The sequence below is a fragment of the Peromyscus californicus genome, unplaced genomic scaffold (assembly GCF_007827085.1).
Source record: "Peromyscus californicus insignis strain IS unplaced genomic scaffold, ASM782708v3 Scaffold_11__1_contigs__length_118956290, whole genome shotgun sequence".
Taxonomy (NCBI): domain Eukaryota; kingdom Metazoa; phylum Chordata; class Mammalia; order Rodentia; family Cricetidae; genus Peromyscus; species Peromyscus californicus.
The window spans coordinates 60,152,224-60,166,160 of NW_026294402.1; the positions used below are offsets into that span (position 1 = coordinate 60,152,224).

General features: G+C 52.5%; 1 protein-coding gene across 1 annotated transcript; it reads right to left on the bottom strand.

Annotated features, from left to right (window-relative positions):
• Positions 1 to 10,206: 10,206 nt before the first annotated feature.
• On the bottom strand, positions 10,207 to 13,652 carry Kbtbd13 (kelch repeat and BTB domain containing 13). Its single transcript, XM_052729264.1, has one exon. It carries the CDS (start codon positions 13,650 to 13,652, stop codon positions 12,276 to 12,278), a length of 1,377 nt encoding a protein of 458 aa, XP_052585224.1. The 3' UTR covers positions 10,207 to 12,275.
• Positions 13,653 to 13,937: the final 285 nt, after the last annotated feature.

The following is a 13,937-nucleotide window of genomic DNA, read 5'->3' on the forward strand; positions in this document are numbered from 1 at the left end:
GATATCAGCAGATGACAGACACAGGCCACCTGAAGTGGGGCTCTGGATAAGATGACCCCTACAGGGGAGGCCAAGAGGATGGGGAGTCCAAGCCCCAGGCAAAGCCAAGCCTGCCCCAAATCCAGCCTTGCTTCTTGCCATTCTTGTCCTCTCAGGTGCTGTCCTCTCTTCTGGTCCCACCAAGTCCCCAAGAGACACATGCCAGTGGGGTGAAGAAGGAAGACCCCTGGTCTGATGGGACAGTTATCTTAGAAACCACTTCAGGCTGAGCTTTCAAGCTCATTGTGTCCCCAGGGAACTGTGCAGAATGTCTTCTGTTTAGCTCACCCTTGGCCACTTCCTCTGAAGCACCCGGGTGATTACTCTGGGCCCACCAGACTAATCCAGGATGATCCGCCTGAGACACAGCACCCAGTCTAATCTCTCTGCAAAGCCCTTTTCACATGGGAATGCAGTTCACAGGTTCTAGGAGTTAGGAGAGAACCTCTTTGGAGGATCATTATCCAGCCTGCCTCATGGGGGCAGTAATCTGTGATTGACGGTAACAATCTGTGCTTATATTATACCTGGGGACATTCCTGTTTCAGAACGGAATGATAGCAAGGCAGATGTCTGTGTGGCCCTGAGTTCCTAGTTCCACTGGCTGATGTGCAGGTAGGCCAGGCCCTCCTAAGGCCGGACCTCGCTGGCACAGCTCCGTCTGGAGGAGCCTTGCTGCTCTGGCGTCAGTGTGAGCCCGCCTCCTGCAGCTGTCTCTGGAGGAGTGCTGGCCAAGGTGCTGCCATCGCCTCCTCGCAGCCTTGACCTTTCCGAGCAGGGGACAGTGGAGGGAGACACACCCTAGATCTTAGTTGGTTGGAGTGGAGAACTCAGGGGTCCCAGATCTCTTCCAGAACTCTCCCCCTCTATCAGCCCTTTCCTTCCACACTCCCTAGGCCCACGTCTGTCCCGCGGCCCGTCGTCCTGTCTACCTGTTGTCAGAGAAGTCTTTGCTGGGCTCCACAGAGGACACGGGACTCTTTGCTTATCTTAGGCTATGGTGGGGTCTTCGGCACAGTGGAAGCTGGCCAAAGGAAGGGCATATCCCAGCTCTTCACCCTTGACCTTGAGACCTACCGTAAGGAAGATCTTCAGGGCTCTCAGGGAAGTCTTTCCTCATGAAGGCTAGGGAGGATCCCAGAGCTTCACCCTCAGTGCAGGTAACTCTGGCGCACTCACCTCTCCTTCAGACCCCAGGGGCCAGACCTTTGCTCTTATGTATGCGGATGTCACAGGAGCACAGGCACCCAGGAATCTCTCAGCATAGTCTCTCAATCTCTCCCCCGACACCCAGTGTGTGAGTGTGTGTGTGTGTGTGTGTGTGTGTGTGTGTGTGTGTGTGGGTGGGTGGGTGTGTGTGTGTGTCCCACCCCCTCTTCCTCTTTCCTCCTCCTCTCTCCCTCTACATCTTCCTCCCTCTCACCTCGGGAAATGAAATCCTGCTAGAGGCACTACCTGAAGGAAGTTTGGGGTACATGTGCTTTCACTCTGGGGACAAGGGTGGCCTGTGCAAGGCAAAACACTGCTGCCTCAGCTCTTCTCACCAGCAGCCCCACCCCAGGCGCCCCATGTTGCTTCTCCTCAGCTCTGCATTGGTGCCTGGGGAGGGGGGGGGCTCCGCCTTGTGTTCCAGGAGCTGCTGCACAGGTCATGTGCCAAAACTGCCACCAAAGAGCAACCAATTTGGTTCTGGGGATATGGCTAGGGTGTGGCTCGGTTGGTTGAATGCTCACCTAGCATGCACAAGACCTTGGATCCAAACTCCAGCACCACATAAACCAGGAGTGGGGTTTTACACTGGCAATGCCAGCACTTAGGAGGTAAAGGCAAGAGAATCAGAAGTTCAAGGTCATTCATTCTTAGTTACATCTAGAGTTTGAGGCCAGCCTAGGCTATATGAGACCCTGGGTTTGGTTGTTTGTTTACTTGCTTGCTTTTATTTTTTTAATACATTCACCAATTCTCCCACCATACGTATCTTTATTGCCTAGCATACCAGCCGGGCACAGGTCAGGGAGAAAGCAGATGAAAAAGCAGGAAATGGTCTCTGTCCTTCAGTGAGCTGCCAGAGTTGGGCTGGCTTGTGGGGGCAGGCATGACATGGGTCATAGCCCGGGCTGATAATGGCAGCAATGAAGGGGCCCAGCAGGGATTGCTGGGGCTTCACTGGGCCAGCTCCCCCGACAGAACTGGGCCCTGGCCAAGAATGCCTGCTGGTTCCATACCCTGCCCAGTTGGGGCACCCACCCCAGCCTCCAAGGCTCCTGCCACTGCTGGTGGCCCTCCCTCCTGCCCACTCTCCTCCTAAACCTGCCCTTATAAGGCCACCCACTCAGGAGATGCAAGTACTGTGTCCTCTGGGCAAGTGCCCACACAACGTCATCTGCTGCTTCTCTGCTCAAGAGATTTTTAACCTATGATTTGATTTATTTTGTCGTTAAGAAAATGTTTCCAGGTTGAACAGAGACATTAACTGGGTTCCAGATGGTACAAAATTAGAAGCCAGGGTGCTAGGGTGCTGGGGAGCTGGGGCCCAGGACAGGCCCCAGGGGATGGCTTAGCCAGTTTCCACATTCCCTCAGTAGCCAGGCAGTTCCAAGAACTTAAGCTCTGTGCTTAGGTAACTCCCAAGTGTTTGGGGGAGCAGCCCCCCTCCCCCGCAAGCCATCTTCGTGCATTGTCAAGGTGCCCTGTCCTCCCTTGACCAGGAATGGACACATGTCACTGCTCAGGGCCAGCTCACTCTGACATGTGCCATTGGATCCTTGAGAGCCCCCCTTCTGGTCCTGGCCTTGGAGATCTGTTCCTGCTACAGAGCCTGTGCCACTGAGTGCCCGCCCTTCCCCGTCCCAGGGAGCTCTGGGGAAGCCAAGGCCTTCCAGTCTGATCCTGCGCTCTTTAACTAGCCGAGGGTCCTTCTGCTGCACACAGCCACGCTCCCTGCTGGGTGTGGTGGGAAGACACACATAGAGGCTGAGTACATCCTGCCTGACGGAGACCCAGAGACAGGCTTGACTGGGTCCCAGCCGAGGCACTGTCATTACCAGGGAACTGACCCTCAAGGTCCTGTGACCACTAAGCAGCTGCCTCCTTCATCCCACTGCAAGGCCTCAGGGACAGAAGCCAAACCTGGCTGTCTCCATCCTTCACCCTGGCACAGTTCATGGTTAGAGGGGGCACGAAAGGATTTTCTGGGTGAAGAATAAGGCAAGAAGGGAGGGAGGGAGAAGGGAAGGAGAAGGAGGGAGGGGGAGGACAGACTCATGAAAGCCGCCGCCCCTGCAGAAGTGGCCCATACTAAAAGGAACTGGCTTCCCTTAAAAACAAGGAAAGCGCTGGGGATTTAGGATGCTACTCTCAGTTAGGCACATTAGGGAACCAGGCAGCCAGGCTTAGTCCTTGGTGGCCATCCCTCAGGGACTGGAGGACCGGGGTAAAGAAGAGACCCTGGATTCTGGGAGGGTCCCAGCGTTCATCTTCAGAAGGCCTTGAGACCGGAGCTCACTGGCAGTCCCAGTGCCACACTCCTCTTGGAAGCTTCTCGGTGGCAGCAGGGTTAAGCAGAGAGGGGCCTTGGTCTTCCCGGAGCGGTCAGAAGCACACCACACAGCTCTGTGACACAGTAGGCTAAGCTCTGTGGAGAGAGATGCGTGCTGCTGGTCCAGGAAGCGTCCACCTTTGTCCCTTTGCTGTGTGACCCTAATTCCTACTGTGCAGGGGCAAGTGACTGAGGAGACAACCTGGGGACAGTTCAGAGTTGTTTTTACACACACACACACACACACACACACACACACACACACACACGCACGAGTTGTTTTTTAGTAGGGGTGGGGAGGTGGGGAAGTGGTTTCTGGGTAAGAGGCTGATGCTGAGGGAAATACTTTGAGCTCCTCAGGGATACGGGGCCCTCAGGGACAGGTCACAGGGACAGTATGTTCTTGGTATCTGGGTTTTCAGTGAGACCTGAAGCAGGGAAAGTCGACTGCACAACCCAGCAGAGAGGATTCCTGTCTGGAGGAGCATTGTCCCAGGTCCCTATAATGGAGAGGGATCTGGGTTTGTGTTCTGCAGCCGATGCCCTGGCAGGAGGAATCATGACAGATGCTTCCCAGGCCAAGAGCCCCTCTTCATGGCTCCCACTTTGCCACTGTCAAAGACTGCCAGAGACAATGCACAGCCCTTCCTTGAGGTAGAGAGCCTTCTGGTCCACTGACAGGAGCCAGCCACTGTTTGAAGTTCTGCGTTCCTTCCAGCCCTTTGAGTTTAGGCATTGTTATTGTGCCCACTACCAGATGCCCACCTGATGTTCAGAAGCTGAACAGCTGTCCAAGAGCACCCAATCAGAAGGCCCTAGAAATGGATTTGAATCCGAAAAGCCTGAGCTAGTGGCTGGAGCATTCCTATCACTCTGCATGCTCTCTCCCCTGTGAGCCTACACTCAGCCCCCTCCCTGACCCCATCGCAAATATACACACTAGCATGGGTGGCACTTCCTAGCCCACAACAAGGGCCTCCAGAGCTCTCCCTCTGGGACCTGAAGAACTCCTTAGTTAAACTTAGCTACCTTCAGACCCACCAAGAGGAGAGAGCCAGGACTAACCTAGAATCTGGAGCTATGGGCTGCTGGATCCCTTACCTAGAGGGCGTGGCCAGGAGCTCTCACATCTGCTTGTTCCTCGCCTGAGAGGGGTTTGAAAGGTCAGTTTTTTTCCTCCTCAAAGTGGTTTGGGGAGGCAATAGTCCAGCTTCCGGTCACGGAGACACCACCCCTACCGGGAAGGCATGTCTCTGATTCCCATCACTGTGTGATCAGTCCAAGCTTTGAGATGGACACTTGCCAATATGCTTTACTGTGCCCACGCTTTACTGTGCTGGGTGACTGGTGCCCGGGTCGCTGAGGCCCAGAGGATACAGGCACATAGCCAGCAGGCTCTCGCCAGGAAAGATGGCACACTCAAACTGGGTCATTAGAGGAAACCTGAGGACGAAGTCTGTTGACAAAGGGGGAAGGGTCACTCCAGGGGCAGAGTGAGGCAGTGACAGGGCTCTCTCTCCACCCCTACACCTGTAGGTGCAGGTGGGCACTCCAACCGGAGGCCTGAAAGGACTACTTGGAAATAGCCACCTGACAGGAGCTGACGTTCAGAGCAGTGGGGGAAAAGTTGGTACAAAGCTGCTGGAGGAGGGAGCTGGGGGCCAAGGCCTTGACTCACCCACACTTTCTGGCTCCCTCTGCTGAAAGATCCAAGCCTCCCAAGTCTCAGGGGCCCAGTAATGTGACCCAAACAGACGCCTCAAGGGTTGTCATACATCTCTGCTTGTCACTTTCACTGCCTTAAAAACAAGCTGCAGCTCCCATTTCCTGCAAAATAGAAGCCATGTTCTCCAGCCTGCATGCGCAGGCTCCGCCTTCATCTCTAGCCTCAGAGCCCAGGTGCTCTGTGGAGCCTGCAGGATGACTGCATAAGCCTTCCTGTCATCCACATCTCCATCCTGCTCTTATACAGAAACCAGGTTTAGAACTGGGGTGTGGGTACATGCCTGTAGTCTTAGTGCTTGGGAGGCTGAGGCTGGAGGATCCCCGAGTCTGGAAATCCAAGGCCAGCCAGCCTGGACAACATAGGATCTCATCTCAATAAGATGAGTTGGGGGACACACACCTGCAATCTCAATACTGGTTGGAGTGGAGGACGAGAAATTCAGAAATTCAAGGTCAGCCCTTGCTACTAAGCAAGTCCAAGGTCAGCCTTGGCTACTTAGCAAGTCTAAGATCAGCCTTGGCTACTTAGCAAGTCCAAGGCCAGCCTGGGCTACATGAGACCCTTTTTCAAAACAACAACAACAACAAAAACCCCCAGAGGCATACCTCTCTCTCATAAATAAACATAAATCTTTAAAAAAAAATCAAGCTAGGGTTGGAGAGATGCACTGTGCTCTTCAGAAACCTGGGTTCAGTTCCCAGCACCCACATGGCGGGTCATAGCTCCAGTTCCAGGGGATCTGATGCCCTCTTCTGTGGGCACCAGGCACACACATGATGCACAAACATACAAGCAGGCAAAACAATTACCCAAATAAAAATGAATTAAAATGCTAAAAAAAATAGTCATGCATGGCAGCATGCACAACTTTCATCCCAGTACTCTGGAGGCAGATGCATGTAGATATAATGGAATTCAAGGCCAGACTGGTCCATATAGTGAGGTCTAGGCCAGTTAGGACTACACAGTGAGACTGAGTCTTAAAAACAAACAAACAAACAACAAAACAGGCCAGGCAGTGGTGGTGCACACCTTTAATCCCAGCACTTGGGAGGCAGAGGCAGGCAGATCTCTGTGAGTTCAAGGCCAGCCTCGTCTACAGAGTGAGTTCCAGAGCAGCCAGGGCTACAAAGAGAAATCGTGTTTGGAAAAACCAACCAACCAACCAAACAAACAAACAAAAACAAAAAACAGTTGGAGTCAACATTTGACACTAAAAGCAGCCGGGTGGCAGGCAAGCAAGGCTGTCCCTCTGTAGAATGAGCCCTGTGAAACCCCCTCTCACAGTGCCTTGATTCTGCAATCCTACCAAAAGCCATTTACCTCTGTGTGTGTGTGTGCGCGTGTGTGTGTGTGTGCGCGCGCGCGCGTGTGTGTGTGTGTGTGTGCGCGCGCGTGCGCATGCCAGAGGTCAACCATGGGTATAACTTCTCTTGAACTGTCTACTTTGTTTTTGAGACCAGGTCTCTCACAGGGACCTGGGGCTTGTCAATCAAATGAAGCCTGCAGACCAGGTAGCCCCCGAGACCACCTCTCCCTCCTCAGCACTTGGATTACAAGCTCAGCTTTTGTTGTTTGTTTTTTTTGGTAGCCCAGGTTGCCTCAGACTCACTATGTAGCTGAGGCTGGTTTTGAAGTCCTGATCCTCCTGCTTCGGCCTTCCAAGCGCTGGGATTACAGGTAGGCTCAGCAACTTTTTAATGTAGTTATTAGGAAGTGAACTCAGGTCCCTTGTGCTTACCGGGCAAACACTAACGACTGAACTCTCCCCAGCTCCTCTGTTCCCTTTCTTAGCTGCTGAGATGCCGGAGGGAAGGCTCCATACTTCCTGACAGCCGAGGCTGCAGAGGACAGTGCTGCCATGAGACCTCTCCACTGCGGTCCTGTGTCATGATCCCCACACCCAGAGGGAGCTTGTCTCCTGACAGCTGGGTCTCACACCAGCACAGTTCATTTGCTGCTGCTCCTGAGGAGTGACAGCAGCTTGAACAAAGCAATTAGGATGAAAAAGAGGCCCAGCTGCTTGGGGCCAGAGGAAAATAAACAGACCGGTCCTGTGTGTACTCCATGGCCAAGAGGAGCAATCCTTCACTGGGTGATTAGCTTTTCCAACCACAGCCTCCTCCATCCCTGGAAGAAAGACAGGGTGGCTGCTATTCCCGGATCCCACTCTACCCAGGGTGTATAGGTCACCCTTTCCTCATGAAGTCTGCTCTGCCCCCTACCCCTCTACCCCCCAGCCCTCACTGCCTGGACAGAAACTTTCCCCACCCCTCTGAAGTCTGAGGCTTGCTAGGTACCCCCCAGGGGTTTTTCTCCCAGTTGCTCTATTGACTCATCCTTTTGTTCTTTCTGTCAGCAGACATCCACTGAACACTACTCATTCATCTAACAGATGGCACGCATCCTTGCTGTGTTGTAGACACTGCTCCTGGTACTAGTGATACATCAGTGAACAACACAAACAAAAGTCTCTGCCCTTGGGCTGGGAGCACAGCCCACTGGTAAGGTGCTTGTCTAGCATGCTGGAAGCCCTGGGCTCAGTCCCTAGCACCATGAGTGGGGAGATTGCTGCTCTCTTGGATTTCGAATTTTAGCAGGGGAGAAAAAGCTAAGAAACAGGTGAAACCACAGCGGAGAGGAAGGTGCTAAATGCTGCAGAGGGCTGGAGAGAGAGTTCAACAGTGGAGAGGTCCTCTTGGAGAGGACATTTTGGTGTGTGTGTGTGTGTGTGTGTGTGTGTCTGTGTGTGTGTGTGTCTTAGTCAGTGTTCTATTGCTGTGAGTAGACACATGACCATGGCAACCCTTATAAAAGAAAGCATTTCATTGGAGCTTGCTTAAAGTTTCAGAGGTTTAATCCACTATTGTCATGGCAGGAGCATGGTGGCACATAGGCAGACATGCTGGAGAAGTAGCTGAAAGTTCTACATCTGGATCCACAGGCGGCAGGAAGAGAGAGAAAGAGCCACTGGGCCTGGCTTAGGCGTTTGAAACCTCAAAGCTAAACCCAAGGAACACATTCCCTCCAATAAGGCCACACCCACTCCAACAAGGCCACACCCACTCCAACAAGGCCACACCCACTCCAACAAGGCCACACCCACTCCAACAAGGCCACACCTCCTAATCCTTCTCAAGCAGTGCCACTCCCTGATGACTAAACATTCAAATACATGAGCCTATGGGAGCCATTCTTATTCAAACCACCACAGTGTGTCTGTGTGCACATGTGTGTATGTATGTGTGCATAAGTATGTCTGTGTGAGTGTTTGCTTATGTGTGCTTGCCTGCAATGTGTTCATGTACATGCATATGCCTATAAACCGAACGACAGTTGTTATTCCTCAGATGCTGTCCATCTTCCTTTTTTTTTTTCCTTCCTGAGAAAGAGTCCCTCATTGGCCAGGGAGCTCCAGGGACTTCAACATCTCTGCCTCACCAGTGCTGGATTGCCAGCCTATGCCTCCACACCCAGCCTTTTAAGGTGGATGCTGGAGTCAAACTCAAGTCTTTGTGCTTCCAGAGCAACATTTTACCAGCTGAACTGTCTCTGTAATCCCCTCATTACCTTTCTTTGTTGCTGGCTGGAGTTTTAATTTTTTTTTCAAGGCAGGGTTTCTCTGTGTAGCTTTGCGCCTTTCTTGGAACTCACTCTGTAGCCTAGGTTGGCCTCGAACTCACAGAGATCCGCCTGCCTCTGCCTCCCGAGTGATGAGGTTAAAGGTGTGTGCCACCACCACCCGACTTGAAGTTTTATTTTTTATTTATTTATTATTTTTTATTTGTAAACATAGGCTCTTGAGATTAAATTCATGTCCTCCCACTGGCAAAGCAAGCACGTTAACAACTGGGCTAGCTCCTTAGTTTTGCTTCAAATTCTTTTTTTTCCTTTGTGTTTGTTGTTTATTTATTTATTTATTTATTTATTTGTTTTTCGAGACAGGGTTTCTCTGTGTAGCTTTGCGCCTTTCCTGGAACTCACTTTGTAGACCAGGCTGGCCTTGAACTCACGAGATTGGGATTTAATCCTGAGCTGGGATTAAAGGCATGCGCCACCACTGCCCAAACAAAACCCTGGCTTCAGAAGTAGAGAACACAACGTTAGTATGGTACTTCCTGGGCATGGAGCCTGGTGTCGGGCTGTCACTGATGATAAAAGTGGTGTGTGTGTGTGTGTGTGTGTGTGTGTGTGTGTGTGTCTTCACTGTTATACAACCACAAGTGAGGGACTGTGGAAGAAATGAACTTATTTATTTATTTATTTATTTATTTATTTATTTATAGGCAGTGTCTCTCTATGTTGTTTTGGCTGTCTGGGAACTTGCTATGTAAGCCAGTTTGGCCTCCAAATCAGAGATCCCCCTGCCTCTGCCTCCCTTGTGCTGGGATCAAAGGCGTGTGCCACCAGGCCTGGCTACTGCTTAAAATTCTCAAATGCTTAAATAAGTCAACTTTGGGAAAACTGTGTGAATGCTGTATGCTCATTACTATACATAAAAGACAGCTCTAAAAGAAGGTGCCACTCTGGGTGAGAATAGACAAAGTGCAAAGACCCAGGACAGCAGGCCTGTCGGAGCCAAACCTAGAGTTCATTGAGGAAGAGCCCATGAGCTGACAGACCTTAACGTCACAAGAGTCAGTGCTCTGGATGCTAGGGAAAATGTTCATCACCTGGAATTAGAGGCAATGGAGGACCATGGGTCCTTACAGCATCACTCTGGATCAGGGCTGAACAGTGGACTGACTTAATTATGAAGGGCTATGTATTTCTATTTTAATGACTTATCATTGCATGGCCCCAGACATCATTAAGTCCTGTGCTAGCCTGTGGGTGTGCACAAGTCTGTGCATGCGCACATGCGAAGATGAAAAGATTCTTTTCCAGGACACAATTATTAAAATGATGGTTTTATTGCCCCCAAGACATGAACCAGCATCATCTCTGACCTAGCAAACTTACTTCTGCACATCTTTGCCAATTCAATATACAAATCTCTGTCTCTCAGATGATTTTTCCAACCAGCTTCACATTCTTCTAGTTCCCCCATTAGTGAGCTGAGTAAGTCATTGACTGATGATAAAAGTGTGTGTGTGTCTATTCACTGTTATACAACCACAAGTGAGGGACTGTGGAAGAAATGAATGTAAAAAGAGTTTGCCTAGAATTCACAGGATACGAATGTCAGGGTTTATTCTTGTGAGTCATAGACTAGACTATCACAAAGGCTAGAAGATTTCACACTCCTGAAGGCAGCTTATTTCAGGGTTAGGACACAGGTCAGGAGTAGAGGTAGCAAGTGACAGCCTGACACCAGGCTCCATGCCCAGGAAGTACCAGACTAACGCTGTGTTCTCTACTTCTGAAGCTGGGGTTTTGTATGGCTTGGGTCCTGGAGGATGGAGACGTATGATACAGGACCACTGAAGGAAGTCTGCCGGGCACATGGCCAGGCTGGAGGGCTGAAGCAGGCATCTGTAACAGAAGCTGAGTCTGGGTATCGCTTTTTGTTGTTATTGTTGTTTCAAGATAGGGTTTCTCAGAAAACCCTTTTCTTGCTGTCCTGGAACACACTCTGTAGACCAGACTAGCCTAGAATTCAGAGACCCTCCAGCCTCTGGCTCTGGTCCTGAGATTAAAGGCAGGCATCATCACCACCCAGCTCTGGGTATTGCTTTTAAGACTGGAGTTGTTTAACAACACATTTCAGTGGCAGACCTCTAACTAGTGATTCTTGTAAGACATCATTTTATTCTGCAGGCAAGGAAGTGCCCAGCTCAGTTAGGAGCATGGGACTTCTGCTTTTATCATCTGCATTCAGGTGGGGCTGCGCATACAACACAGAATGTCACAGAGATCAATGAGGGATGCAGGCAGCCAGGACGGAAAACAGGAGCTAGATCAGCCAATCCTGCTGAAAGGAGGTGGGAACAGAGCTAAGAAGGAGGAACAGGAAAGGCATTACAGGGCCAGGGAGTGGTCACAGCAGAGATTAGGGGAGAGATGGAGCCTCTGGCTTATCCAGGAAGGAATGCGCCCAGATCGGCAGGACTAGGCTCCTTACACCGTAAGTAACCCGGTCAGGAGGTTGACAATCTACTGTCTCATAGTGATCACAAAAAAAGATAGGTAAAGGAATTACACCTGGGTGCTTCCTTTCCATTCCAGTCCCCAGAGCTACTGTAGGGAATCCTCGCTTCCTCCCACGGGCTTGCTCCAGGCTCAACAGAGTTTTGTCTGCTACAAGTCAGTCCAGCCTCACTCACAGCCTAAATGCCTCCGGCTTCAGCTGATCTCCTGTAAAGTCTGGAGCTCACAGAGACCCTGTCTGGTCCAGTCTTGCCCCTGTTTCCTCTTGGAGGGCTTAGACTCTCTGGTCCGACTCCGCTTCTCCAGACTGTATCCTGTCTGCTCTATGCCATATATATATATATATATGCCTATTTCCTGGACTTTATCTCCCCTTCTCCGTGCTGACTGCTTTGGTATTCTTTTTATCGCAGTGTGGGTTTGCTTTTAACTTTTTTTTAATTAACATGTTGCTTTTAGTTTGAGGATGGAGGCAAATTATGTGTAAACCTTTTTTTGTCATCCTGAGACTTCTATTAAGACCAAGTATCCTAGACTAGTCTCCAAGTTTTCTGTACCCAGACTGACAACTAGGCCCAGCATTGTGTTGACACTTTGTATCTGCTAATTAGCAGTTTGGTTAATAGCACTTCATCCACTTCTCACCACAGCTCACCTACAAGCTTAGATAGTCTGAATAGTAACCCCACCCCTTTCCCTGAGGCTGTGACCCACCAGCTCTCAGCAGAGCCCAAGTGATTTGAGGACCCAGCCATCTGCGGTGCTCAGGGCTTCTTGGATATCCACACCACCAGAAAGCAGAGACCTGAGTGTCCCAACAGGGAAAAAGGAGTTTCCAAGAGCTCCTCAATCCAGGTTCACGAATCTGAAGTCATTCTGAGCTCACAACTCTGGCAACGCGGTGGCCACAGGCCCAGTAGTGCCAGGGGGCAGCCGCAGGAGAAAGGTCTGTAAGGAGCCAGGGCGAGGAAATCCAGCCTTCTCCCTGAGCAGCCGCCAGGTGCCATCTTCAATGGCATAGACCAACGTGGATACACGGTTGACAGTATAGACGGTGTCCCCACGCACCACGGATGTGAAGAGTGCTCCCTTGCTGTTGACAAACTGGCCAGGTAGCGACGTCCACTGGCCCGTGACCAGGTTGAGGCAATCGATGGCACAGTGCAGGAAATCATCAGAAGGTCCATTACGCACCACATAGAGACTGTCACGATGGGCCACCATAAAGTGGCCGTAGCTCTGCGAACGACACAGTTCAGCCACCGGCACCCACTTGTCCATCTGCACCACGTACTCAACAACGGCAGTGATATCTGCCGGCCTCCACAGGCACACGAAGAGGCGGCCACGCGCGTGGGCACAGGGAACCCCTGTAGCTGGCTGCGGCAAGTCCGCCACGAAGCTCCAGCAGTCTGTGGCGGGATCGTAGCACTCCACGGAGCTCATGGGCGTCTTCTGGAATTCGCCACCAATGGCATAGAGGCGGCCTTCAAAGCCGGCCAGCGCCAAATCATAGCGCGGCTGGTGTGGGCTGGGGAATTCGCACCAGGTGCCTCCTTCCGGGTCGTAACAGAAGCTCAGCTCCACTACCTCCTTGCTGGCTCCGCACACACCACCCACGATGTACAGCTTGTTGCCCAGAGTGGCCACGCCTGCCAGCAGCGTGCTGGCCTCCAAGGGCAGTGCGGCCAGCGTGCGCCACGCGTCCTCCTCCTCGTCCAGGTAGCACATGGTGCGCGATGCATCCTCCAGGAAGCCGGGCGCGGGCGTGTGCGTGCTCACGGCCACGTAGGTGCTAGGTCGCAGCGCTGCCACGTAGGCACGGGCCTCGGGCAGCTCCAATTCCGCCACCAGCTCGTGCGCGCCGTCACGGATGAAGAGCGCAGCGCTGTGGAGCACGTCGCGCAGGCCGAAGGCGGCGGCCGCGTCGCACAGCAGCGAGCAGTTGTCCGACGTGACGCTGTGCTCCAGGAACCGCGCGAGCGCGGGCGCCTGCAGGAACGCGGCGCACTCCACCGCCTGCAGCAGCTCGTCGTCTGCGGCCAGCGCCGGCCGCTCTCCGCGCAGCACCCGCAGCGCCGTGCCGAAGCCCGCGGCGCTCAGCGCACCCAGACGCACCTCGGCCGCGCGCGCCTCCCGCATGCCGGAGCGGAAAAGCCCACGGAAGAAGCCGCAGTGCTCCACCAGCAGCGACTGCTCGGCCTGGAAGAGTTGGCCGTCCACCCACACCTGCACCGGGATGTCGGGACCTGGTGGCATCCTGAGCCAGAGGGGCGGAGGCTGCTGCCGCCGCTGGGGGGGCCTAGATTTGCCTGGGGCCACTGACTCTGGGGCTACCCCGGGGCGGGGAGGAAAAAAAAAACTTCCCTAGGGGATATAAATACCTTCCTGGCTAAAGATAGGATGGCTCATGTGATATGGCCCGCAGGCTTGGATGGCCGCCTGGCCCAGAGGACATCTGGACACCTGTGTGGTCATTCACTTCTATTAAGAGACTAATGACAAGGGCCAGCGATGGTCCAGCAGGTAAAAGTTCTTTCCTAC